General features: G+C 39.8%; 1 protein-coding gene across 1 annotated transcript; it reads right to left on the minus strand.

The window, feature by feature from the left end:
* Nucleotides 1-4123: 4123 nt before the first annotated feature.
* Nucleotides 4124-25260, minus strand: eif3i (eukaryotic translation initiation factor 3, subunit I). Its single transcript, XM_068006655.1, has 11 exons — nucleotides 25152-25260; nucleotides 23258-23350; nucleotides 21056-21143; nucleotides 19921-19986; nucleotides 18972-19121; nucleotides 17186-17313; nucleotides 14167-14277; nucleotides 12237-12326; nucleotides 7745-7818; nucleotides 6017-6109; nucleotides 4124-4615 (listed from the first exon to the last, which is right to left on the minus strand). Exons 1-11 carry the CDS (start codon nucleotides 25152-25154, stop codon nucleotides 4534-4536), a joined length of 978 nt encoding a protein of 325 aa, XP_067862756.1. The 5' UTR covers nucleotides 25155-25260; the 3' UTR covers nucleotides 4124-4533.

The following is a 25260-nucleotide window of genomic DNA, read 5'->3' on the forward strand; positions in this document are numbered from 1 at the left end:
CGAGCTTCTTGAGTGTTGTTGGAGCTGCACTCATCCAAGCAAGTGGAGAGTATTCCATCACACTCCTGACTTGTGCCTTGTAGATGGTAGAAAGGCTTTGGGGAGTCAGGAGGTGAGTCACTCGCCGCAGAATACCCAGCCTCTGACCTGCTCTCGTAGCCACAGTATTTATATGGCTGGTCCAGTTAAGTTTCTGGTCAATGGTGACCCCCAGGATGTTGATGGTGGGGGATTCGGTGATGGTAATGCCGTTGAATGTCAAGGGGAGGTGGTTAGACTCTCTCTTGTTGGAGATGGTCATTGCCTGGCACTTGTCTGGCGCAAATGTTACTTGCCACTTATGAGCCCAAGCCTGGATGTTGTCCAGGTCTTGCTGCATGCGGGCTCGGACTGCTTCATTATTTGAGGGGTTACGAATGGAACTGAACACTGTGCAGTCATCAGCGAACATCCCCATTTCTGACCTTATGATGGAGGGAAGGTCATTGATGAAGCAGCTGAAGATGGTTGGGCCTAGGACACTGCCCTGAGGAACTCCTGCAGTAATGTCCTGGGACTGAGATGATTGGCCTCCAACAACCACTACCATCTTCCTTTGTGCTAGGTATGACTCCAGACACTGGAGAGTTTTCCCCGATTCCCATTGACTTCAATTTTACGAGGGCTCCTTGGTGCCACACTCGGTCAAATGCTGCCTTGATGTCAAGGGCAGTCACTCTCACCTCACCTCTGGAATTCAGTTCTTTTGTCCATGTTTGGACCAAGGCTGTAATGAGGTCTGGAGCCGAGTGGTCCTGGCGGAACCCAAACTGAGCATCGGTGAGCAGGTTATTGGTGAGTAAGTGCCGCTTGATAGCACTGTCGACGACACCTTCTATCACTTTGCTGATGATTGAGAGTAGACTGATGGGGCGGTAATTGGCCGGATTGGATTTGTCTTGCTTTTTGTGGACAGGACATACCTGGGCAATTTTCCACATTGTGGGGTAGATGCCAATGTTGTAGCTGTACTGGAACAGCTTGGCTAGAGGCGCAGCTAGTTCTGGAGCACAAGTCTTCAGCACTACAGCTGGGATGTTGTCGGGGCCCATAGCCTTTGCTGTATCCAGTGCACTCAGCTGTTTCTTGATATCACGTGGAGTGAATCGAATTGGCTGAAGACTGGCTTCTGTGATGGTGGGGATATCGGGAGGCTGAGATGGATCATCCACTGGTTGCAAACGCTTCAGCCTTGTCTTTTGCACTCACGTGCTGGACTCCACCATCATTGAGGATGGGGATGTTTGCAGAGCCTTCTCCTCCCGTTAGTTGTTTAATTGTCCACCACCATTCACGACTGGATGTGGCAGGACTGCAGAGCTTTGATCTGATCCGTTGGCTGTGTAATCGCTTAGCTCTGTCTATAGCATGTTGCGTCCGCTGTTTAGCATGCATGTAGTCCTGAGTTGCAGCTTCACCAGGTTGGCACCTCATTTTTAGGTACGCCTGGTGCTGCTCCTGGCATGCTCTTCTACACTCCTCATTGAACCAGGGTTGATCCCCTGGCTTGTTGTTAATGGTAGAGTGAGGAATATGCCAGACCATGAGGTTACAGATTGTGCTGGAATACAATTCTGCTGCTGCTGATGGCCCACAGCGCCTCATGGATGCCCAGTTTTGAGCTGCTAGATCTGTTCTGAATCTATCCCATTTAGCACGGTGGTAGTGCCACATAACACATTGGATGGTATCCTCAGTGCGAAGACGGGACTTCATCTCCACGAGGACTGTGCGGTGGTCACTCCTACCAATATTGTCATGGACAGATGCATTTGCGACAGGTAGATTGGTGAGGACGAGGTCAAGTAAGTTTTTCCCTCGTGTTGGTTCGCTCACCACCTGCCGCAGGCCCAGTCTAGCAGCTATGTCCTTCAGGACTCGGCCAGTAGTGGTGCTACCAAGCCACTCTTGGTGATGGACATTGAAGTCCCCCACCCAGAGTACATTTTGTGCCCTTGCTACCCTCAGTGCTTCCTCCAAGTGGTGCTCAACATGGAGGACTGATTCATCAGCTGAGGGAGGACGGTAGGTGGTAATCAGCAGGAGGTTTCCTTGCCCATGTTTGACCTGATGCCATGAGATTTCATGGGGTCCAGAGTCAATGTTGAGGACTCCCAGGGCCACTCCCTCCTGACTGTACCGCCACCTCTGGTTGGTCTGTCCTGCCGGTGGGACAGGACATACCCAGGGATGGTGATGGAAGAGTCTGGGACGTTGGCTGAAAGGTATGATTCTGTGAGTATGGCTATGTCAGGCTGTTGCTTGACTAGTCTGTGGGACAGCTCTCCCAATTTTGGCACAAGTCCCCAGATGTTAGTAAGGAGGACCTTGCAGGGTCGACTGGGCTTGGTTTGCCGTTGTCGTGTCCGGTGCCTAGTGGTCTGATGCCGGGTGGTCCGTCCAGTTTTATTCTTATTATGACTTTTCGTAGCGAGATTTTACAACTGAGTGGCTTGCTAGGCCATTTCAGAGGGCAATTAAGAATGAACCACATTGCTGTGGGTCTGGAGTCACATTTCGGCCAGACCGGGTAAGGACGGCAGGTTTCCTTCCCTGAAGGACATTAGTGAACCAGATGGGTTTTTACGACAATCCGGTAGTTTCATGGCCATTATTACTGATACTGGCATTTTCATTCCAGATTTTTATTTAATTAATTGAATTTAAATTCGCCAGCTGCCGTGGCAGGATTTGAACTCATGACTCTGGATTTTAGTCCAGGCCTCTGGATTACTAGTCCAGTAACATAACCACTATGCTACCGTACCTAATAGCATAGCTGAGATCCTGTGAGGGAATCATGTACCCCATTGATATTTTCATTTAAATGTCACATTTTGCAAAGCAGGAGGGGTGGGAGAAAACAGTTGGGAAAGGAAGAGACAGGGAGGGAAAGGAGGAATGGAAAGGGAAATTCAGATCAACTGGGTTAAGGAAATTGAGGCGTGAAACATCCAGCTGTTTTGGGGGGGGGGGGGATTACTGTAAAATGGGAAATGGAAAAAAAGTACAGCAGTCTTTGTGGGGAACTTTAGCCACTGAGTTTGGGTAGCAGGGCATGGTAGCCAGCAGGTGAATTGGAACAGGAAATGCAGTCAGCAAAGGGGCATTTGGGGTGGGGGGGGGTGGGGAGGCAAGAAGGGGTGCACATTTCAGATCTGGTTCATTTGGGGGTGGGGGGAATAAAGGGGTCAAAATCTTGCTCGGTGGGGTGGGTGATTCATCTGCTCAGTGGATGAGGGACCCTATTTTTTGCCTACTGTACTTATCCCATAGGGCCTCCATTTCTGACTCAGTTAGGGGCTTTCATGGAATGTTAGGTCAGGCCCCATTCCAATCAGTTTGATTTTAATATATAATTGTGATTTCAAGCAAGCCATTACACTTGAGAGATCATGCAAAAGCCTACATTGAACCTAGCAATTCAAGAATGGAATAATCAAAGTATTGAGAGTTTTGTTATCAGCAACTATTATAATGTGTATTATCAAGTTTGAACCTAATCAATGGTTTCCCCAGTGCTTTGAGAGAAGACAATAGAGTTTATTCATAAAATATTCATTATTAGTTTTCACTCTGACAACTACAGATATAACCAAAATTTAGATAAGACTGGTATTGGATAGAAAAATTAGCACATACATACTTTCCAAACAGTTATGTGAAAGACATGATAGATTGAACAGTAGAGGTTATATACACGTCGCAACAGAAATACTTGTAAGCATTCAACATTTGGAACAAGACCAAGGCAAGATTTTTTCCAAATATGAATGTGTGTCAGTATATAAACTTTAGTAAGTTTAGCAAAAATGCCAAACCTCAATGAATAGTGAAACCCACTTGGGAACATCCATTTTAATCGTATCTTATTAACATGACATTTTAAATTCTAATTTTTGCCCATTAAACTGAACAAGCAATGTGCAAAACCCTGTTAGAACATTTTTCTTGGAAAAACACACTGCACTTGTAATAGGTCTTCACTGTACACAAAAGATTAATCAGATGCAATGGCCTGAGCATTAATCATTTCAATAATACAGAATATAGATTTAAAATAACTTCACTGACAACCAACCAATTAGGGTGTTCAAATAACTGATATTTATTTCGGAACATTTGTGAAACAGTCCTTTATTCCAAGTGGGCGAATTCAGAATACCATTTATAAGATAACTGAATTAAACAGTCTCCCAATTCCATTAAAGCCAATGTAAAAAAAAAAGGAAACACCAATAGGAACTATTGCCTGTCTTTCCAAATTGGTCCAGAATATGGATCTGCAAAATGACAGCAACTTTTACTGTTCATCTTTTTGCAATAATGCAGTTAAACTGTATCATGCTTGCTGTATAACACTTAGTTCAGAGTCCAATTAAGTAGAGCAATTGAATCAATGAAACAGTGTTAGTTAACATTCTTTTCTATTAATTTATTTAACAAAATAAACCTTGCATTACAATTTGAAAACAATATTCTCTCCTTAACTCCTTAAAATTCAAACTCAAATTCAAAGTACTGTGGGTCAAAATGATGTATTCGCACGTAACCATCTTCACCTCCACTACTGTAGCTGTAAACAAGAAAAATTATGTGATTAGATTAGATTCTGGTGCATTCTAGCCTATCCCAAAATTTGGATTAGAAAACAGGGCAAATAAGGTGGCATGGTGCACATCATAGAAAGGTTACAGAGGCCATTCGGCCCATCGAGTCCGTGCCAGCTCTACGCAACAGCAATCCAGCTACTCTCATTCCCCCGCCCTATCCCTGTAGTCCTGCAAATGTTTTCTTTTCAAGTACTTATCCAGTTTTGAAAGCCATAATTGAATCTGCCTCCACCACTCCCTCAGGCAGTGCATTCCAGATCCTAACCACTCGCTGTGTAAAAAAGTTTTTCCTCGTGTCACCTTTGGTTCTTTTGCCAATCACCTTAAATCTATGTCCTCTGGTTCTTGACCCTTCTGCCAATGGGAACAGTTTCTCACTATCTACTCTGTCTAGACCCTTTATGATTTTGAATACCTCTATCAAAAATATGCTAGCAACCTTCCCTGTTCCAAGGAGAACAAACCCAGCTTCTTCAGTCTATTCCTGGAATCATTCTAGTAAATCTCTTCTGCACCCTCTCTAAGGCCTTCATATCTTTCCTAAAGTGGGGTGCCCAGAACTGGACATAATACTCCAGCTGTGGCCGAACCAGTGTTTTATGAAGGTTCATCATGACTTCCTTGCTTTTGTACTCTATGCTTCTATTTATAAAGCCCAGGATCCCGTATGCTTTTTTAAACTGCTTTTTCAACCTGCCCTGCCACCTTCAATGATTTGTGTACATATACCCCCAGATCTCTCTGTTCCTGTACCCCTTTTAGAATCGTGCCCTATAGTTTATATTGCCCACAATATCAACTTTGGAAACACATTTGGCCAAATTCATCTCTTCACTCACATCGTCCTCGCAGCATTTTAATAAGAGCTTTCCAGAATTCAATCTATTCCGGCAAATTCAGACCATCATCACACTGGTCTGCTGAATTAATTTCTGCCATCTGAAGCACTTGTTACTCAAGACACCTATAAAATGGCGAGGACAATTTTTCTAATGCCACTGTGGATATCTTCCAAGCAGTAGCGATAATTTAGTTGCATTAAAAGTAAACTAGGGCACCGATTATAGTAATATACCTGGAATGTCTTTAAATTTACTCGGCAGTTATGTACAAATCGCCTTTAGTTTTAATTTGGTTGAGATATCCTCAGAACCAGGAAAATGAGAAGCTCTTTGATACCAATCGTCTCTATGCATTTCTAAATATAAGTCAAATATGTCAAACAACCAAATCCATCTGAAGGACAGTGACATTCAGGACTTAAAATAGAACTAAAACTCTTCTTCTGCCACTGTTTCAGTGCAACTCATTTTGTGCTTTATTGGAAAGTTTCAATAACAGTATGTGTTTTTTTTCAAACATACCTTTTCCCATCTGGGTGGAAAGCTACACTGTTGATTGGTCCAAAGTGACCCTTCACTCTACCAAACTCCTCTTCAAATGACAAATGGAAAAATCTAAGAAGGGATAAGGAACGGATTAAACAATACAGTTCCACAGCAAACTGCAGGCAACCTCCCCCCTCACCCCATCATTACAACTATGTATTTTCTCTGAAGCCAGAAAAGGTGGAATATTCTGATTTACAGATTGCTCAACAACACCTACCAATATTACTTTGCAAGTATCCAACAGCGTGCCGTTCTGCAGATCAGATCTTCTGCTGATAGCTTCTTTTCTTTCCCCATCAAAGGTGGGCTGTTAAAGTTTTTTTTATTTTTTAAAAAAAGCTAAATATATTTGAATATTCCACCTCATCTCTGGTCAATATTGGCTCCATTAATGGTGACTATCACACAATTTCCCCAATGCTGATATGATTCTGTGTGGTCACTATAAATTATCTATATATATCAAACCCTAGTTGGAGTCCTCTGCAACTATGAAGCCAAGAACTGGAAAAGTTCAATCAAATGATATGAATATTATGATATGAAATGTACTGTAATCTGAAGGTTTTCAGTAACAAAAGCTGAACTCAAATCTCTGGTTCAAAGCTAAATGTCCTATCAATAAAGCTCCTCAGCTGAGACTACTGATTTAAAACAAGTATAAGCAGCTGTTTCGAAGACTCAGAAGTAAAGTCTCTGTCTCAGCTTATAAGACCAGGACAAGAAACAAAATGTGTTAGCTGCCGTTCAGTCCGCAAGCGTGACCCTGAGCTTCCGGTCGCTTGCCATTTTAATTCTCCGTCCCACTCCCACTCTGACCTCTGTACTCTGCCTCTTACACTATTCCAACAAAGCTCAACAGAAGCTTGAGGAACAGCACCTCATCTTTCGATTCAGCACTTTGCAACCTTCCGGACTCAACAATGAGTTCAACAACTTCAGATCACAACCACTGCTCCCAATTTTTTGGACATCAGGTGCTGGTAATGGTTCTGCTGCTGCCATTTACAGCTCCTCTAGACCAGAGATTGATAGATTTTTGGACTGTAAGGGAATCAAGGGATATGGGGATCAGGCGGGAAAGTGGAGTTGAGGTCGAAGATCAGCCATGATCTTATTGAATGGTGGAGCAGGCTCAAAGGGCCGAATGGCCTACTCCTGCTCCTATTTCTTATGTTCTTATCTTTTGTTTCTTTACTTGCCCCGTTACCACCCCTTTTTGCCTTGCAACTTCTTCCAGCTCTGCCGAATGGACATCGACCTGAAACGTTAACTCTTGTTTCGCTGCACAGTTGCTGCCTGACCTGCTGAGTATTTCCAGCATTTTATGTTTTTATTTAAGTAGACATTGCTCAATACAACTATTGCAACTGCATCAGCCAATCAAATTCTTCTGAAAGTAAACTTTTCAAAAACAGATTTCAAAGGCGCACTTCTATGGAGAGTACAAAATAGCCCAGTAGTACACAGTGTTACTCCTAGTTAATGGTGAGCATGTCACAAAGCTTATTGGTTGAATGAAGTATAAAATACATACCTTGGGCATTACTGTAGTGGCAAGACGAACATTTTTTTTTAAAGGAGTCATCTAATTTTGTGTACTTACATGGTAATAATGTTGGACTAAACTCACAAAATGAGCAGATAATGTATCAAAACAAAGCTCAAAGTGAATTAATTAAACCATTGTTTGTCACTTACCGGGCCTCAAACTTGCCAATTCTGGTAGATGTAGTTGTTACATCCATAGCTTCCTGACCACCGCCAAGGACAACCTAGCAAAACAAAATCTAGTGTTCAGACGATTAATCACAAAGCAGACTATAAGAATACTATATTAACAATAGTAACATTTCACTCGCTGGTCAGATTTGCACAGGATGCTCTGGAATGCAGTACAATGGCTTTTGACAATTACCTGAAAGGGAATGGAGTCCAGACATCAAAACATGTGTAACACACTGCATTCTGACAATGAGCAGCAGAACGCAGCCCCCAACTCTGGAAAAACTACAATGTTTAGATGCACATCAACAAGGGAATCGTCATGTATTTCTCCACCAGACAACTTCAAACACAGATTTTCCCCCAAAAAGTTTGATTAATCAAGCAATTAAAATAGCAGTCATTTGATTGACAGGGCACTGCAGTACGAGGAGATGATCACGAATTTGGCTTGTGGTCGACGACACAGATACGGAATAGCCACTGTCGCATAAGACATTGTGCGATGATTGTTTAAATGTGCTATGTTATTTTAACTACTTAGTTTTAGATCAAAGTTTGGAAAGTTAATCACAAGTACTACACAAGTCATCCTTCACAATCTCTCAGGTTCAAGGCAGTTCCATATAAAAGGCTTCAATACCTCAAAAAACCTACAACGAATATGTGTTTCAGAAACAAAACTTACTCCCTCTCGGGGTCGTACAGTACACGGCTTTTAATTCTACTGTAGTAAATATACACTAAATCTATTTGTACAAATACATTTAATATAAGTTCTCAAAAGAAAAGTTCAATATTCAGACATAAAGTCCATGGCACAGTATTTTCTGTGATTTCAAAGCTGTTCGAATGCTGGGTTCTACAAAGGCCTACTCAGAGGGATTACATCCATAGCCCTTGCTATCTGTCTCAATGCACACATGTCCATCACAAATTAGTCTTAATATCTTGCATGGATGTTGTTGGGTCAACAATGAAAATAAACTTGGAGGAAAATCTTGACTTTAAAAGTAGTCAAATTAATTTTCATCACAAAAATCCAGATATAATAGCCTTAAGCACTATTATATTGTGACACACTTGCTTAACAATCATACAGGTCCAATTGATTTAATATGGTAAAATTTGGACTAGTTAAAGTTTTTTGGGGACGAGGTTATGCGGTACATTAGAAAAACATAGCTTTTTCCTCGTCAGACATGAGAACAGAGATACAAAACTTTGCAGCTGAACAACAGGCTCACAGATAGCTCAAAGCACTTCATGAAAAAACACTTACAAGCTGTAAAATGCAAACCAAAGTCCACACAATCAGGGTTTAACAAAACAAAAATCAACCCTTACTGTTCACTGCATGTGCTGCACCAAGAATCTACTTTGGACTCATCACTATCTGGCTCAGCGTTGGATATGGTCAATTAAACAGGAAAGTGTGCTATTTTTCAAGAACACTGCTACCTTACAGTTCTGCCTCTGAAGATCCTGTTACAGATGACTTGCCCAAAAATGATTCACTCAAGATAATTTAATTTCACATGAACAGTGTGTTGGGTCACAACATTACACCAACACTTTAACCTTGACTGAATAAAATTTGATGACCCAAGTGTTAACAATCAAAAATGTTGCCTGCTAAACCCAACCAGTGACAGTTCTAAACCATGATCATGACTGTTTCAGGATAGGTTCTTAACCTACTGCATCTTATTTTCCTGGCACCTCTGATCATATCAGCAGACAACCAGTGAATCTAGATTAGGAGTGTTCAGTCTTTGTGTGCTGTTGAGGTGAATACAATGGTCACATATAAAGCTTTAAAACCAATGTTCCGATTAACTCAAGCTGTGTGTACCAAAAGATCCTAGTGTTCCGATTTAGGATTTGTGCATGAATGACAACGGTGCCAAGAACAAACCTTTTCAAACCACCTGGCCCACAAAATACAAACTGGACAAACTAGTGAATTAGAGTGCAATTCACTAACATTCTACTGGCTATAATTTTGTACATTTAAACAAAGCAATGGCAGCATTTACTCCAACCTGGTTATCAATAATTCTGATGCAAAAAATGAAGTATGAAATGAGAAAAAGGAATTCAGCTAATTAAGCCTGCTTCCTTTATAGACCATGCACAATCTGCCCAGTTAGACTCTATAAAGGCCATTATGAGATAATTTTTCTTAAAACAGTCATTTTCATCCAAGTATAATGCTTAGTTATGTCCCAAATCTCTTTCCAGTGAGAAATCATGAGCATCATAGCCTACAATTCCACAATATGAACAAAGCAAATCAAGGGTTTTTACACAGTGCTCCAACCTCACTGACAAACCAGTTATGGTTTGTCTTATCATTCTCCTCCCTCCCTTCCAAAAATACAATTTGACAAGATTGAACTAAAGAAAATTTGTAGATAAAAGGTTTAATTTACTGACCTATTTCAACCCATCAGGCCATGGAACAAGGTACCATACCTTTAGGGGGTAAGAATGGAAGCTGTTTCCCCAATCTCAAATCAGTTCTCAGCAAGTATGAAGGCAGGTAATATTAGTACCAATACATGAATAACCTTCATCGCTAAGCCAGCGAGGCAGAAACAGCTTAATTGAAAATGACTTTTTCTATTAAGCTGAATGTCTACAAAGGGTGATGTATGAGGGAGTTGTTGCATCCATAGGGAGTTAAATTCTTAAATAGCGATCTCTCTAGCCCCCCACACACTATCTCTCTCCACCCCCCGCCTCAACCAGTCCTCAGCTGCGGATTTCTACCGCAAGCCTTCACACCCGATAGCCAGCTAGCCTCTCAATCTGGCCGGCTGCTGGGCAGGAAACGGAGAAAAAAAATTCAGATAAGGTTCTGTCGTTAAATTCGTCAGGACCTCCGCGTTTTCTGTAGTTCCTGGCCGCTGACAGTGGTCCCCGTTCCCTCCCCGCCATCCCGTAAATATCAGGGCTAGAGACTCAATACTAATCCTATCTGAGACAACCTACACTAAATACTGTACAATGCTCCAAAATGAGCAGTAGAGCAGTAAATGGAATCACAGACTAAAGCTTAGTTGCACCAATTTTATGTACTATTAACTTAACCACCAAATCAGGCTGCAGGTTTCAACAAATATTACTTCAGAAATTCTTCAAAATAAATTTGTATTGTGTGCCTTTGACATTATTGTAAAATTACTCTTCCAACCCAGAGAATCCAATACTTTCAAGTATAAATACCTTTTCTTAAAAAAAAAACTTTTATTCCTGGATGTTTGTTTCTAAATGTACAAAAGATTTACACATCAAAGTGCAGATCCTTTACTCCTAAACTCCATTATGTGCTGGGTAAAGAAAATCATTTGTAAAAAAAGATGCAAAAGTATAATGTTCATGTTTGACCACTACTGCTCTGTTTTAGAAGTTTAACAAACACCATTCCTCAATATTCCTGTTTGTCACCGTACTCCTACTGAGCTTGTATGTGCGAGTACTAATTAAATTGTGAACGCTGATGGGCTAGAAAAGTGAAAGTTAAAGGTAATGAGAAGCTGCATTTGGAAACGATTATTGTACTTCTGAGTTTTACCACAAACTGTATTTGTTGTTTCCACTGGACAATATTGTGGTACTAATATGAACTGTAATACCCAAGTTACATAATCTAAACCTCTTTACAAACCCCCAATTACCCATTATGAAAAACAATGAAAAAGCAGCATGAAACTTGTGACATAGCAACACCAAGGGATTACGGTTACCATTTTATAAGAACATCCACAGAAAACTAATCAGATTAAGTGACACTTTAGAATATGGTCAATATTGCTACTTGGAATTACAATTAAATCATGTAAAATAGAAACCGATCAAATGAACTTTTGTGATACACAACAGGATCAGCTGTGTAACTATTTACATAAACAATTGCTGATTGTAAGTTTGCATGAACTGTAGAAGCAATTTGTTTTTATATAAATGCACTGCACCTAGCACACATTTTATCTGTCATGCTTTGTTACAGGTAGAAAGCAACCTTTTTTTTTAAAAAAAAGCCAGTTAATTAATACTGGGTTCTTCTGACCTGAAATCAGAAACTTACAAGCAGTTTCTATTGATAAGATTAGCAAATAGTCAGAAGTTATTGTGACATATGTCAATTATCCATTTCTCCCACCATTCCTTTTATTTAAGTGCATTCTAGAAACTCTAAAGAGAGGTGCTTAAACAACCAAGAAAATGTTCCAGAAATCACTGTCCAAAAGATACATCACTAGCTATTCACAGTCCTAAAGAGTGAAAGAAGAAGTGGGAGGGACATCGAATCAGCAATCCTCACTGACTAAGCTGAGTATCAAAGCTTAGGAAGAAAATATTTCTAGCAATAAAATGCAGAATACATGAGTGAGCTTTTAACTGTAATTTCTTTATTAAGTATACATATACACAATTCTTGTACGTAAATCAAGTAACTTACATGTTCCACAATAGGTGAAATAGCAGCTGAATTCACAGGTCGTTCAGTCCTGAATGACTTCAAGAGTTCCAAACTTGCAGAATCAAACAGCTATAACAGAGAAAGAGTAAGAACATTTCAAGAAAATTGAAAAAGCAACTAGTTTTACTTTAATCAAACACAAGCTTATAAAGTTCAAAATGAGTTGCCATGGATAACACAAATCTATATATTTGTTGCTCAGAGTTCTTTTAAGTAACAAACTCCCTACCGAGTACAATTAAAAACTTTACATAGAGAACTCTTGCTTTTTATGTCTCATGGTATTGAGGGGATGGGGGGTGTCAACGATGTGCAGCTCTGGTGTCCGGGTTAGCTTAATGGGCCCGATGGTCTTTCCTCGCCCTCTCTTCGCAATTCAGATGGCTTGAGAAATTAACTAAAATACGAGAAAGATCATTCCTTCGCAAATATGTTTACACTACCTAATAAAGAACAGTTATCCAACAAAACTCTCAGAAATGCTATGCAAGATAAATGTTACTTTGCATTGTAATAACTGGATTTGTAATCTAGATTACATTAGATCTAAATTCAAAACACACTCAATTGATGAAAAATTCAATTCATAGAATGAAACAAGAATTAAAACCAACCGTATACTCAAGTTACTGTTGAGTTAATTAGCAAGAAGAAATAACTTGTATTCATATAGTTAATTTTTAATTTACTCCAGAATGAATTTGGATTAATCTAGTATAAACATTTAATCCCTGTTCATTCCAGAATATGCATCCTTTCAATATTAAGCAACAGATACACAAAAACATTTTAACCACCATAATAGTGCATGGGCCAATCAGGCCCAAGCCAAATTATTATTATTGCTGTGCGCAAACATTCAATAGGCCTATTTCTTCATGTATTTTACTACACGTTTGTGATTTAATGGATTCTGAGGGTGGAGGTAGTTATTGTGCGGGGGATGCGGAGGGGGCCTGAATGTGCTTGGTGCCCAAGGCCCAAAGAATTCTTAATCCGGCTCTGACTGCAAACTATTCTGCCTTGCAGTAATACATGTAACAAAAGGCAGATTACATTGTAGGAGGGCCCATTTAAGTTACTCTTTGCAGCACAGCAACTCTGATTAATAGTTGACTCTACATGGCAGCACAATTAAAGTTACCCTGTTAACACTGCATAGTCAAGCAACGACAATCCTACTCTACACCTCTTCCCACCATCACCGACGCCAAGGTTCAGCCAATTTGGTTCACTCCAGCTGACATTAAAACGCAGCTGTGTATATTGGACACAGCAAAGGCCATAAGCCCTGATAACATCCCAGCTGTGGTGCTGAAACCCTGCGCATCAGCTAGCTGCCCCATCCCAGTGCAACAACAACACTGGCATCTACCTGAAAATTTGGCCAGGTATGTTCTCTCCACAAAAGGCAGGATGAATCTAACGCAGCCAATTACCACCCTACCAGCCTCCTCCCAACCATCAGCAAAGTGATAGAATTAGTAATCAATAGTGCCAGTGACACCTACTCACCAATAAACTGGTCAATGCTCAGTTCGGGTTCTGCCAGAACCACGTGGCTCCTGACCTCGTCACAGCCGTAACCCAAACATGGAAGCAAGAGCTGAATGCAGGAGATTGGAAAGCTGCCCTTGACGGCACAGCAACATTCGACTCAGTAAGGCACCAAGGCAAAACTGAGGTCCATGGGAAAACCAGGCTGACCAAATCTTATTTTTAAACAAATCTCCCCAATTTTAATATTGCAAAACAGACTTTGTATGTAACAATCAATCTCTTTATTAGCTCAGTTTGCAACAGTATGACCTCAGAATCTGGTCGAATCCATAACTAAGTTTACTCTAGAATAAAATTATATGTGGTAACATTTGAATCAATACTTATTTAATAAGAAAACAGTGTTTACCTTAGCAGTATTATCCTTTGAAGCAGTGATAAACATGGTCAGGTCTAAGGATGTCTGGATGTCATTAATTTGCTTTGTGTGTTCTTTTATTTTTGTCATTACTTCCCCAGACTGTCAAAGAATTTTTAAAAAGTCAATAAACCAAAATGTCAATAATTGCAAAAACACAAATAAATCACCATCGCTTAAATGTATATTTTCAAAATAAAAATTAATAGCAGTCAGACTCCAAAATGACAAAGGAGAGCTCTCTCAATGGTTCAAATTCACTGACTAGTGTAGAACTGAGACATACAAACCAGGTACACCCCTTTCATGTAAATATGTTTTCCTCCATACATTAGTGAAAAAGAATGTCAAGCATTATCTAGAATTGGTAGTGCTATTGTACTGGAATGCAACTGTAGTTCTTAAAATGTGTTCCAAGTGAAAACAAGTTAAAAAGGACGTCACTACTTAGGAAGGGCCGTTAGAAATGCCACCACCTTCTCAAGGGCAATTAGGGATAGGCAATAAAAATGCCGGCCTCGCCAGCGACGCCCACATCCCATGAATGAATAAAAAAAACATTCCTAAGACTAGTGATTTTTCAAATAGATGGATGCAAATCAAAATGTCTTATTTGAGCAACATCTTTAATCTCTCCAAAAGAAATAGAAGCAACAATATTCCTCTCTAAGAGTAGTATTAAAACTAATGTACAAGGTGATAATGAATATTAAAAGAAATGTTCAGAAAGAGGAGAGAGCAGCTCAATTGTCATATTGGGCCAACCTCAGTTTAAAAGCACCCAAGGATCAAATAATGACTGTAAATGGTATGCCACAGTGGCAATGCAGATCAATACAGCATGCAGGATTATCTTTAATTTCTGGCATGTGACATAATTTTTGAAAAGGATCCACAGAAATTAGACATGGCTACGTATTATATTTAAAGCTAATTCACTGAGTTTCCACATTATTAAAATTATCTTGGTGGCATTTGTTCCTGGATGACTGATGGATTTACAGGAATGGCCAGCAACATAACCTGACTGACTCAAACGTGTGGAGCGATCCCATCTGAACTGACCCCCGATCGGACAGAATTTCTCATCAGCCCTGAAACCTCCCTTGGGAGCGTGCGCCTCACAACTTGAGCCGCCTCTCTGAAATTCCCTCTGTGCCATTTCACTCCGCACGGCCTGCTCCTACACACACTCCACTTCCGTACGGATTGACTTGCCATCTTGCCGTCCGGCAGAGGCAGGGAGTCCCAATGGAGGGCTCTCTACGTGGGAGTCATCCCCTGCACCATTGGGGATCTGGAGTGGAGAGTGTTGCACCGAGCAGTTCTGTCAAACTGATTTTTAAGTCACTTCACCGACTCCCAGGCCACCTGTAACTTTTGCGGCCTGGATGAGTCCGCGTATCACAACTACACGGAGTGAGAGGGGTTGCAGGCCCAGTTTAACTATTTGAAGAGGCTGATTCACAACTTCTTGTTTAACTTCAGTCCCTCGCTCCTGATCTTTGGCCACCTGGTGCAGAGGGAGGCAGGCAAGTTGGAGGACCTTCTCGTGGGTCTGCTCCTGGGCCTGACCAGGGTGGCCATCCACAGGTCCAGGTCACAGGGGGTTGTCACTCCAGTTGTCTACTTCTCTCTGGCGGCCTTGTCTGCGCTTGGGTGGCCCTGGAGAAGGAGCACACGGTGTCCGCCAATATGCTTGAGGCCTTCCACGACTGGTGGGACATTGGACACGGGTGGCAGTATTATTTAACTTGATAAGTTTCTCTTGTTTTTATACGATTTGGATTTCTATTAGTTGTGCCCCTCTAAAAAGGGGACCCTTCTCTTAAGACTTATTGGTTTGATCCCAGTGTCTCCTTATGGGTTTCTAAGAAAAGGCATAACTTGACTTTTTCCCTTTATCTGCATTACTACTGGAGGCAAGTTTCCCTGGACAACTTCCTTGTACATTACTGTTTATTATGTTTTCGATTCGAATGTCACAAAATTATGATATTGTGGTAGCTGATAACACAGGGCCCATTCACCCCTTGTAACTGCAAATCAAATAGTTTGTTTGAGATGGTATTAATAAGATAATTCCCAATTTGGACAAAGACTATTACATTTCTAAAGAAAAATGAAATGATCTTCATTTTACAATATAATCAGAACATCTTTTCTAGTTTGGGCCTACCATTAAAAATACAACATTCTTAGCTGACTATTTCCCCCCAATCCACCCCAAACAAGAATAAAATGAAAATAAACTTATGTGCATCTCCATACAACATACTAATTACAACAGCATAGGAAAAGTCTGAATGATAATCATGTAGAATTTGCAATAGTCATGGAGATACCTGGACAGGGATAGCTGTAAAGATAACGGATGTTGCTGCCCAGTACATGAAGTAGTAGCTCTGTTTGCCTTTTATTATTTTTCTGTCTGCGTGACGGTTACCTCTCATTTGATTTGATCGCTATTTATTTTCTATCACATTCATTTCCATTCCCAACTTCTATTCATTATGTACATGCTCATGCTATTTCTTGGTCAGTTGGTTTTAATTCCTGCTGTTCTGAACAATCCTATGATTCTTTCATCTATCGCTCTTACTGCCTCTACAGATTGACATTCTATTTAATGTTAATTAAGAGGCAAATTTACCAATACTGCTCAATGAAAGCAAAATTGTACTTTAACCTATAATGATTGAACAACATTATGGGAAAATTCCCTCCCTCACACCAAAAGACAGCAGTAGAGATGGATTATAAGTACCGTATCACTGTTTAAGAGTATAAGGGCTCATGATACTGGTTACAGACACTCTGATTGCACTGGCCAGCAATGCTGAAACTAGTGGGGTTGGTAATAGTTATTTACTTTTGCCATCATTGTTGCTTTGCCCCTGGAGGCAGAAAACAAAACCGTACTGTGAGATGGTGTTTCCTGCCTCAGTAAGCATTTATATTATAATGCTGCCACTAGATGCTAGGCGATCATTCTGCACTTTCTTCTTACCTTAGCACTATACTGGACCAATTCACCATTCTCATGTCCTGCAATGACAAATTCTCCAAGAGGTCCCCAAACAGCACTGGTTATTTTTGACTCACTGGATGAAATCTTCATGTATGGTTCATTATTACCTAAAGATTAACAGGGAAGTTAAAATTATAGCTCTGAAACAATGTAAAAGTACAGTATAAGCCTATCACTGTACCCAATTTAACTTTACACTAGATGATCGATAAATCATTATCCTGGATCAATCTGGGAGCAAGCTGCATTGCAATAATCACTGAATATGTCTAAGACTCAATCAAAAACAAACCCATCAAAAGATGTTCCGTTCCTATAACATTATCACCCATTTTCACAAGTCCTAAACCATAAGATACCAACAATTTGCTCATAGAAAAATCTCCTTCAGTGAGAACAATAGGAGCACCTGCTGAGCCTTTCCAGGAGGGTTGAAAAGGGTGACTGAAAACTCGAATTAATAGTTCATGTTTTCAAATGTGTGAGGAGGGAGGTGAGGGGGTTGGGGAGGGAGTCACAATGAGCAGAGTTGAGGCAGCTGCAGACTCTACAACTGAAAGTGGAATGGGGAGAGAGGGTAAGGAGAATGCACAGGAGGCCAAAGTCAGGGGACCAAAGAATACTGAGGGGATGTAAGGCTGAAGAAGATTGCAGAAGTAGAATGGGTCATGGTCATGTTGGGGGAGGGGGCGGTTGATTTAGTAACAAGATTAACATAAAAACAGAATGGTGGGATGCAGCACTGGGGAAAAAAAGAATGCAGCATCAGTTAGGGAGAATAAATTGTAACTTGTGTTGCAGCTATTAGTGCACAATAATAAATTACTCAAAGCAAGGGTTTTATACTTGAAGTTAAACATTGTTCAGATTTGTTCAGGTACTGTAACTTAAAACAAGGACACAAAATGGGCAATACCATGAAGGAACCAAGTACAATAAATTCTTTGTTCAAATATTTCACACTGATACATTCTTTGAATACAGTGCACATAAAATAAATGAATTAATGACTTAATGTTTCCAAAATCAAAACAAAAGAAGTGGATGGGGAAAAAAAAGCTTATAAAACCATGCTCATTATGGCAATTTCTACTGAGAATCCTTATTGGTACAAAAATATTCTGCCAAATGACAGTTACTACACTGGTCTTCCTCACTGTGTAAATAGTGCCATCTAATGGAGGTTACAGAGAAAATTAAGTCCAATTTCAGTTCTATCATGCTTTAAGTTTAAAACTGAACTTTTCCAGAGGAGTCAACCATAAAGTTAGGTAATAACAGGACTGTCCCCATCTTTAAATTCAACTGCTAAACATGTTCAATTAATAGTCCATTTTAACTGACAAAGCATTAAAAAACGCTGTTCCAATTAGTGGATTTTTAAAAACTTTGTAAATTGATATGTAGTACTGAAAAAAAGTAGAAGAATCAACATCAATCATTTTATTTATAAATACCCAATGTTCCTGCTTTCTATGGAAACCACTTACTACTACAGAATCTACTCATTTTGTAAATGTGGGTGTTGAAAATGCCAGTACTATCTATATGTACCCACCTTATGAAAACAAATGCTCCATAGGAGGGATCCATGAGGATTAAAAAAATTAAACTACTATATATGAGCTGCTCTCACTAGTGTTCTCAGACAGATTTTCTCTGTAAAATGAACAGCCTGTAACGTATTCGAAAAACAGTCAAACTTCTTTTAAATACTCCTGAAGGGAAGGTTTTTGCAATTCACATTAAAATGTATTATCCTTACTTATTTGAGCAGAATCTCGGATGTCAAAGAAGCTGACGTAACAATGGTAGCCCATCTGCTTGTCAGTCGTAAACATAATGATGTTGCCACTGAAGTCAAATCCGCTAGTTCTGACCGCAGAGCTGGTTTTAAATAAAGCAAGTTGCTTCCCTGATGGTGAAAATTATCAATCAGATGATTGTGAAACAAACAGAGCCAGCAAAAAATTGTGCACCACTACAAATGATAAAAACATATCAGAAGAAAAACTGAATTAAATGCTATAGATAATACATTAAAAAAATTAGCAAACCCTAATTCCTTTACAGTGACGACTATAATTTACAAAAAAAAAGAAACTAATCTTAATATGAAAAGATCTATAACCCTTCATTATGCAAGTTGATTGCCAGGTTTTTGGCACTGCACGTTAATCCTTAGCTGGCACAATCTCCCCGATGACTCAACAAGTTTATCTAACAAGTAGCTGAGCCATATAGACCAGGAAATCACTGATTCAATCTTTGTTCTTTACTGAGTTAGCTGATTTCAGCCTGCGTGGTGGTAGGGCTGCCACAATTGGGCTCAGTAAACTCTAAGTTAGAGAGGGGGGGGGGGGGGGGGAGAAAAAGATTGCCCAGGGTTTCTGTCCCTGATCACTATCCAGCAATCCCTTGTGGGGGTGCATGTGTGTAGACATCACGGAGATAGAATTAGGCACAGTTTCCATGTTTACCACATCAGATGGTATCTTCACACTCAGGTCAAGGTTTGTACATGAATAGTGGTCAACTGAGCAAGGTACCAGAGGATGCCAGGTGAAGCATTTTCTAGCAAGAAAGTGATGCCTTCAGAAAGGGAGGAAGAAATCTGGAAAAAACCTTATCTGGCACAACAAAGAACTAGATGAGGAGAACAAACATAACTACCATTTCACAAGATGAGAAAAATTAATATTGCAATATCTCACCTGTTTCACAGTCCCAAAGTCTGCATGAGTTATCTGCAGAACCGGTTAACACTTGTTTTGTATCCCCTGATCATTAGATTAAGGATACAATGAATCAACTGTATGGAAATTTAAAAACACATACACATGGGATGCTGCAACAACTACCAAAAGATGTCCAGGCAGCAATTTTAGTTTCATTGAACACTCTCGTAGTAATTAGAAAGGGCTCAAATACAACTCTGGAGAACAACTCCATATTTTTCAAGTGACATCATATTGTCTGATGGTCTTTTAGAGTAATCAAGAGTTGCCAGGTAATAAGAATTCCCTAAGTTCGATTGAGAAGATTCCCCTATAATGTGCAAATATTTTATTTTGCCAGGCGTTGTCTTATGAATATTTACCCAGTGGGAAAATATTCATAAGAACTGAAAACGTGTTTTTTTTAAAACTGATTTTATGAAATGGCACCAAAATGGAAGTACCCATCAGAGCTCCCTGAAGACATCTACAATATAATGTCCACAATGGCAGCAGTAACACTCCCTCCAGTAAGAACTTTTGAAATTCAAATTATTCAGTCTTCCAATTTCTGGAATCTCCCAAGGCATTTCCAAAAGAGTACTCCCTATGAGAATTCTGAAGGGTACTAAGGGTATTAGAAATTGGAATGCATTGGCACTCTAGACTCTGAAAGCTGAAGAAATGCATCAATGGTCACATTGTGAAACCATCACAAAATTTTAACTGACTAATTGACCTTATCCTGCCATGCTTTTATTCTCAAGACAGGAATGCCAGGCACATCTACAGCCAAATAAAATGTTTTACACGTACCAAAGACAGTTTGGGGGCTTATAGTGAAGTTGTCTCAATGTCAGAACAATACTTGGCTGTATTCAGTTTGCCATCAATCCAAAATATCTTGAGAAATTTGTATTTCAGTAGGAAACAAATAGGTAGATTGTGTGATTATAGAATGATGATTATTTCTACCAACTGCAATTTTTTTGTCCATTATTATTTTAAGGTATTCTTAACCACGACTTTAGGTTTCCACCATGAATATATCTAGTGAATTTGTCTGTGCAACATGTTGGGTACTACCTAAACAGATGATAAACACAAATGGCATCCTTGCCGTTAAGGATACAGTCAACATCTACACACCACACTGCTCCGGTGTGTCCATTGTAAGTGCCAAGCCTCTCACCATTCAGAGAATACCAGGCATTAACAACCTGTGCAACAGAAAAAAAAATCATGACATTATAGTTTTCCATAAGTATCTATGCACTTAAAAAAGAGCATGTAACTAGATCAACTCAACACTTATTTTCAATTGTCTCCAGTGCCACATCATCTTTTCCATCAATGAAGCAAACTAAACATACAGAAGCTAAGCATTTTGTTACACAAAACCCTACAGCATTGTGAAGTACCAGCTCAGTCTCATTGATCTAGAAATTTAAATTGTGGGCAACTTGCATTCTTTTATATAAAAAAACAATTAATTACTTTTTAATCTAACAAGTTCTTGGGTCGAAGCACTCATTTGTAAAGAACTGCTTTGATTGGGCCTAGTTATAAATTAGATGTTATTTTTATTTTAACCAGTTAAATGTTTAAACTACTTAACACAGTCCACCTTGACATTTACATTCTGTACATCAACGTGTCTGGCAGCACCATAGAAAGACATCTGCTCAGAAAGGTTATCACATGCTATTTTGTATCCATTGTGCATTTTGTAAAGTACAGGTATGGCTCAGCCAGAGCACCATGAATATTTAAAGTGTCATCATCATATTGTCTGATGGCCTTTTAAAGTAATCGAGTGCAGTCAGATAATAATAATTTCCTCAGTCTGATTGAGAAGATTGCCCTGTAATATGCAAAAAATTAATTTTGCTTATTAGAAAGGATCAAGCTTCTGGAACTCTCAATGTAAAGCTGGAAGATTTTTCTCTGCAATTGCTGGTTCAGAACCTGCAAAATCATAGCTGTGGTTAACCAAGGCATGAGCAGACTGGCAGGAATTAATTTTATTCCATGTGATGTCCAAAATGTCACTCATACTCATGGTCGAAACATTTAGTGCTGAAGCCATCCATTTAGAGATTTTAGTTTAAACTTTATAATAACCATAATGACATTTAATTTTCTCATAAAATTTGACTATTAACCCAAACAGCTAGATAAAAGCAGTTAAACTGCTCATTCATGATGACACCACAGATTTTGGCCCTGGGGTGCTGATACTGGCTACAGGCTGGGTCAGTCAGTGGATAGCATTGTGGCACTGCAGCCTCAACCAAAAGAAAGGTGAAGGGGGAGAAAAGGGAAAAAACAAATCAGAAGTTTAGTCTTTACACAAGCCAAACATTAAAGTATAAATTGACATTTGAAACATTGAATCCTGTCACATTTATGATTTAAAGTACTTACAGCCACAATCTCTCAAATTCATTTAGAACATTATCAAGTTTGCAGTGCTGATCTTTCATAAAGAGTTGAAAATAATATAGCACCACCAAAGACTTAGTGACAAATTCACTGCATGGTGTGGCATAAAGTTATATTGGACATCTGTTCAATTCCCAGTCTGTGCTGAATTAGCTCTCAGTTGGGGCAGTGCAATTGGCCTCCCTGCCTCTGGAATGCAGAGACAACTTAAAAAAATCAGCCAGGGTTCCCACTCCTTATCACTATCCAGTCCATGTGCCTGGACAGTGGGTAAGGACAGAACTGTGATGCCCTCCAAAGTCAAACAGCCTGCAACACTCACTGCCTAGACTCACCATAAGGATAGTTATTTGGGGTGATATACAGGAGGGCCCACGCACATAGGACTATAACCCAACAAGAGGAGAGAATATTGGGAAAAAATGCATCATGTCAAAACAGGCAGAAAACAAAAGGTTAGAGTCCACCATTTTACAAACTGGGAAAAAGTAACACTGGACCACCAGAAAATACATATGGACTAAGAAGTAGATGCATTCTTAGTGCTTTAAAGATGCAAGTAGATACTGAAGAACAAGGACTGGTGGTTTCAAAACATGTCCCTTGTCATAATTGATTTTAATAGTGCTGATTTAATTTGGCACTTTTAGGAAAGTCAGCAAACATTTTTCAGTCTTTATTTGAGAGCATGAAAGGCTCATAACTTAGCAGTAGTGTTGCTACACTGAGTTACCAAGGACTTTCTCAAGAAAATGTATAGCAATATATGCTATTATACAGTTGGTCACTATTTCACATATTCATGACTACTGATACATTCATAGGGTGTGAAAATACCAATTCCATAGAATAAGTTATTACAATGTTTTTATATGTATGTTATACTTACGGTATCTTTTGCACAGGAGAACAACAAATCACCTTCCCTGTTGTATTTAATCTGTGTGATTGATCTTTCATGACCTTGTAACAAAATGGGTTTCTGGTATAGGGCAAAAAAATTGAAAATGGGATACATCAGTGTTGATACATGATAAATTAACCATTCAACATAAATGCATAAAAGCTAATATCCTTAAGTATAGTATGGTAAACTTGTTGACAATCTACCAATGTTCTCTAAATCTTACATTTAAGGGCCATAAAGTTTAGAGAATCTGAAATACAACTGAAAACATTTAACTGCAACATAAAGAACAGTGTCTGTATAAAGTGGCCCACAGCGAACAGGACAACTATAATTAGCCAGAACAATGTAGCAGGCAGCTAAAGTGGAGTTAGTTCAATGCACATGTGATCCAAGCACAGAATTTTGATGCAGATTAATTTCCAAATATTTCAGCAGATGAAGTGTAAAATGATTTATTAAACTGGTTGTACTGCATAATTAAAATATCATATTGTTAGCATTTGCAAGACAGGAATATAATGTTTCAACCTCTGTTAGGACATCAGAATATTAAGATATTTCAATGGTTTGTCAACTCTTGCAGTATTAGTTTAGTTATAAAAGTACATGCATCTGAACCGTTGCACTCATTCAATCCAGAAGAAATTTCCACTAGACAGGAAGGCTAGTTTAGGAGATGGGCTTATAATGCAAACTGCCTCCTACATTCAGCTTTAAGCTTCTCACAATAGAAGTGCTGCAGAGCAATTTCCAGTCTGAAATGCATGCTTATTCTACCTGTTTATCATAGTGGAATTGTAACACTAGGATTCCCAAACTTTCTCCCAGCCTTTGCACACCACCAGTTCCTCCAATGAAAAAATGGACACTTTGATGGAGAAGGAACTGTTTTCTTGGAAAGTATACTGATACTACTGGGTGATTTTTTTTTAAAATGCAGCAGATACAGGGCCAAGTACTTAACACTGCATGTATTGCTGCTAACACTAACTTTTTCCTTCAAATTATCACCACTGAAGTTCCCCAATAACATAGTTGGTAATTGAAGCTAATAATTGAGCCAGGCTAGAAATGGCACTGCCTACAATCACACAAATAATGGCAACTTGATCAATATCTTCAGTGCCAACATGGTTCAGTTCAGTTGATAGCTCTCTGACCTGAGTCAGAAGAGCTTGAGTTCAAGCTCCACTCCAGAAATTGATCACATAATCTAGGCGGACAGTACCTAGGGAGTTGCTGCATTGTCAGGAGTGTCATCTTTCAAATGAGACATTAAACAGAGACCCTGTCTGCCCATTCAGGTGGACGTAAAATATCCCATGGCACTATTCGAAGCATCCTGGCCAGTAACTATTCCTCAACCAACACCAAAGACAGATTAACTGGTCATTTATCTCATTTGCCTTTCGGAGGACCTCGCTGTTAGGTAAGTGACCGCACTTGAAAAGTAATTCATTATCCACGAAGCGCTTTGGGACGTCCAGAGCACCTAAAAAGGCTATTTAATATAAAATACTTTCAAGAAGAGAAAATTGGGAAATCTGAGGGGGGGGGTCGGCGCTGCTGAGAAAAGAACTTAATGCACGTTTTCCACTTTATTTTTTTTTTGTCTAAGAGACTACACGGCACTCGGAGATAAAGTAATGCTTGGAATTATAAGAGATGAATCTCTGGTGCGGGTATTTAGAAATTATAAACAGTTTTCCAACGTGAATAACGCAGTGAGGCTGGAAACAGAGCCGGGCCCCTCACCCGCCCGACAGTGAGGCTTCTCCCAACCTACTCCCGGTGACCCAGACCTCATCCCATCTAAAATATTGAAGGCGAACGCTTCTCACTGACCCGGGGGAGAAGGGGATTTGACACCCACCATGGCTGCTGGCTGACCACCGACAGCGGCCTCGCACTCTCGGCCCGTTAACCTGCGTCTCCCTCCGCCTCAGCTGCAGCGTGGAGACCGGAAAAGAGCGAGCGATCGG

This window comes from Heptranchias perlo, chromosome 26 (assembly GCF_035084215.1).
Source record: "Heptranchias perlo isolate sHepPer1 chromosome 26, sHepPer1.hap1, whole genome shotgun sequence".
In the NCBI taxonomy this organism is placed as follows: domain Eukaryota; kingdom Metazoa; phylum Chordata; class Chondrichthyes; order Hexanchiformes; family Hexanchidae; genus Heptranchias; species Heptranchias perlo.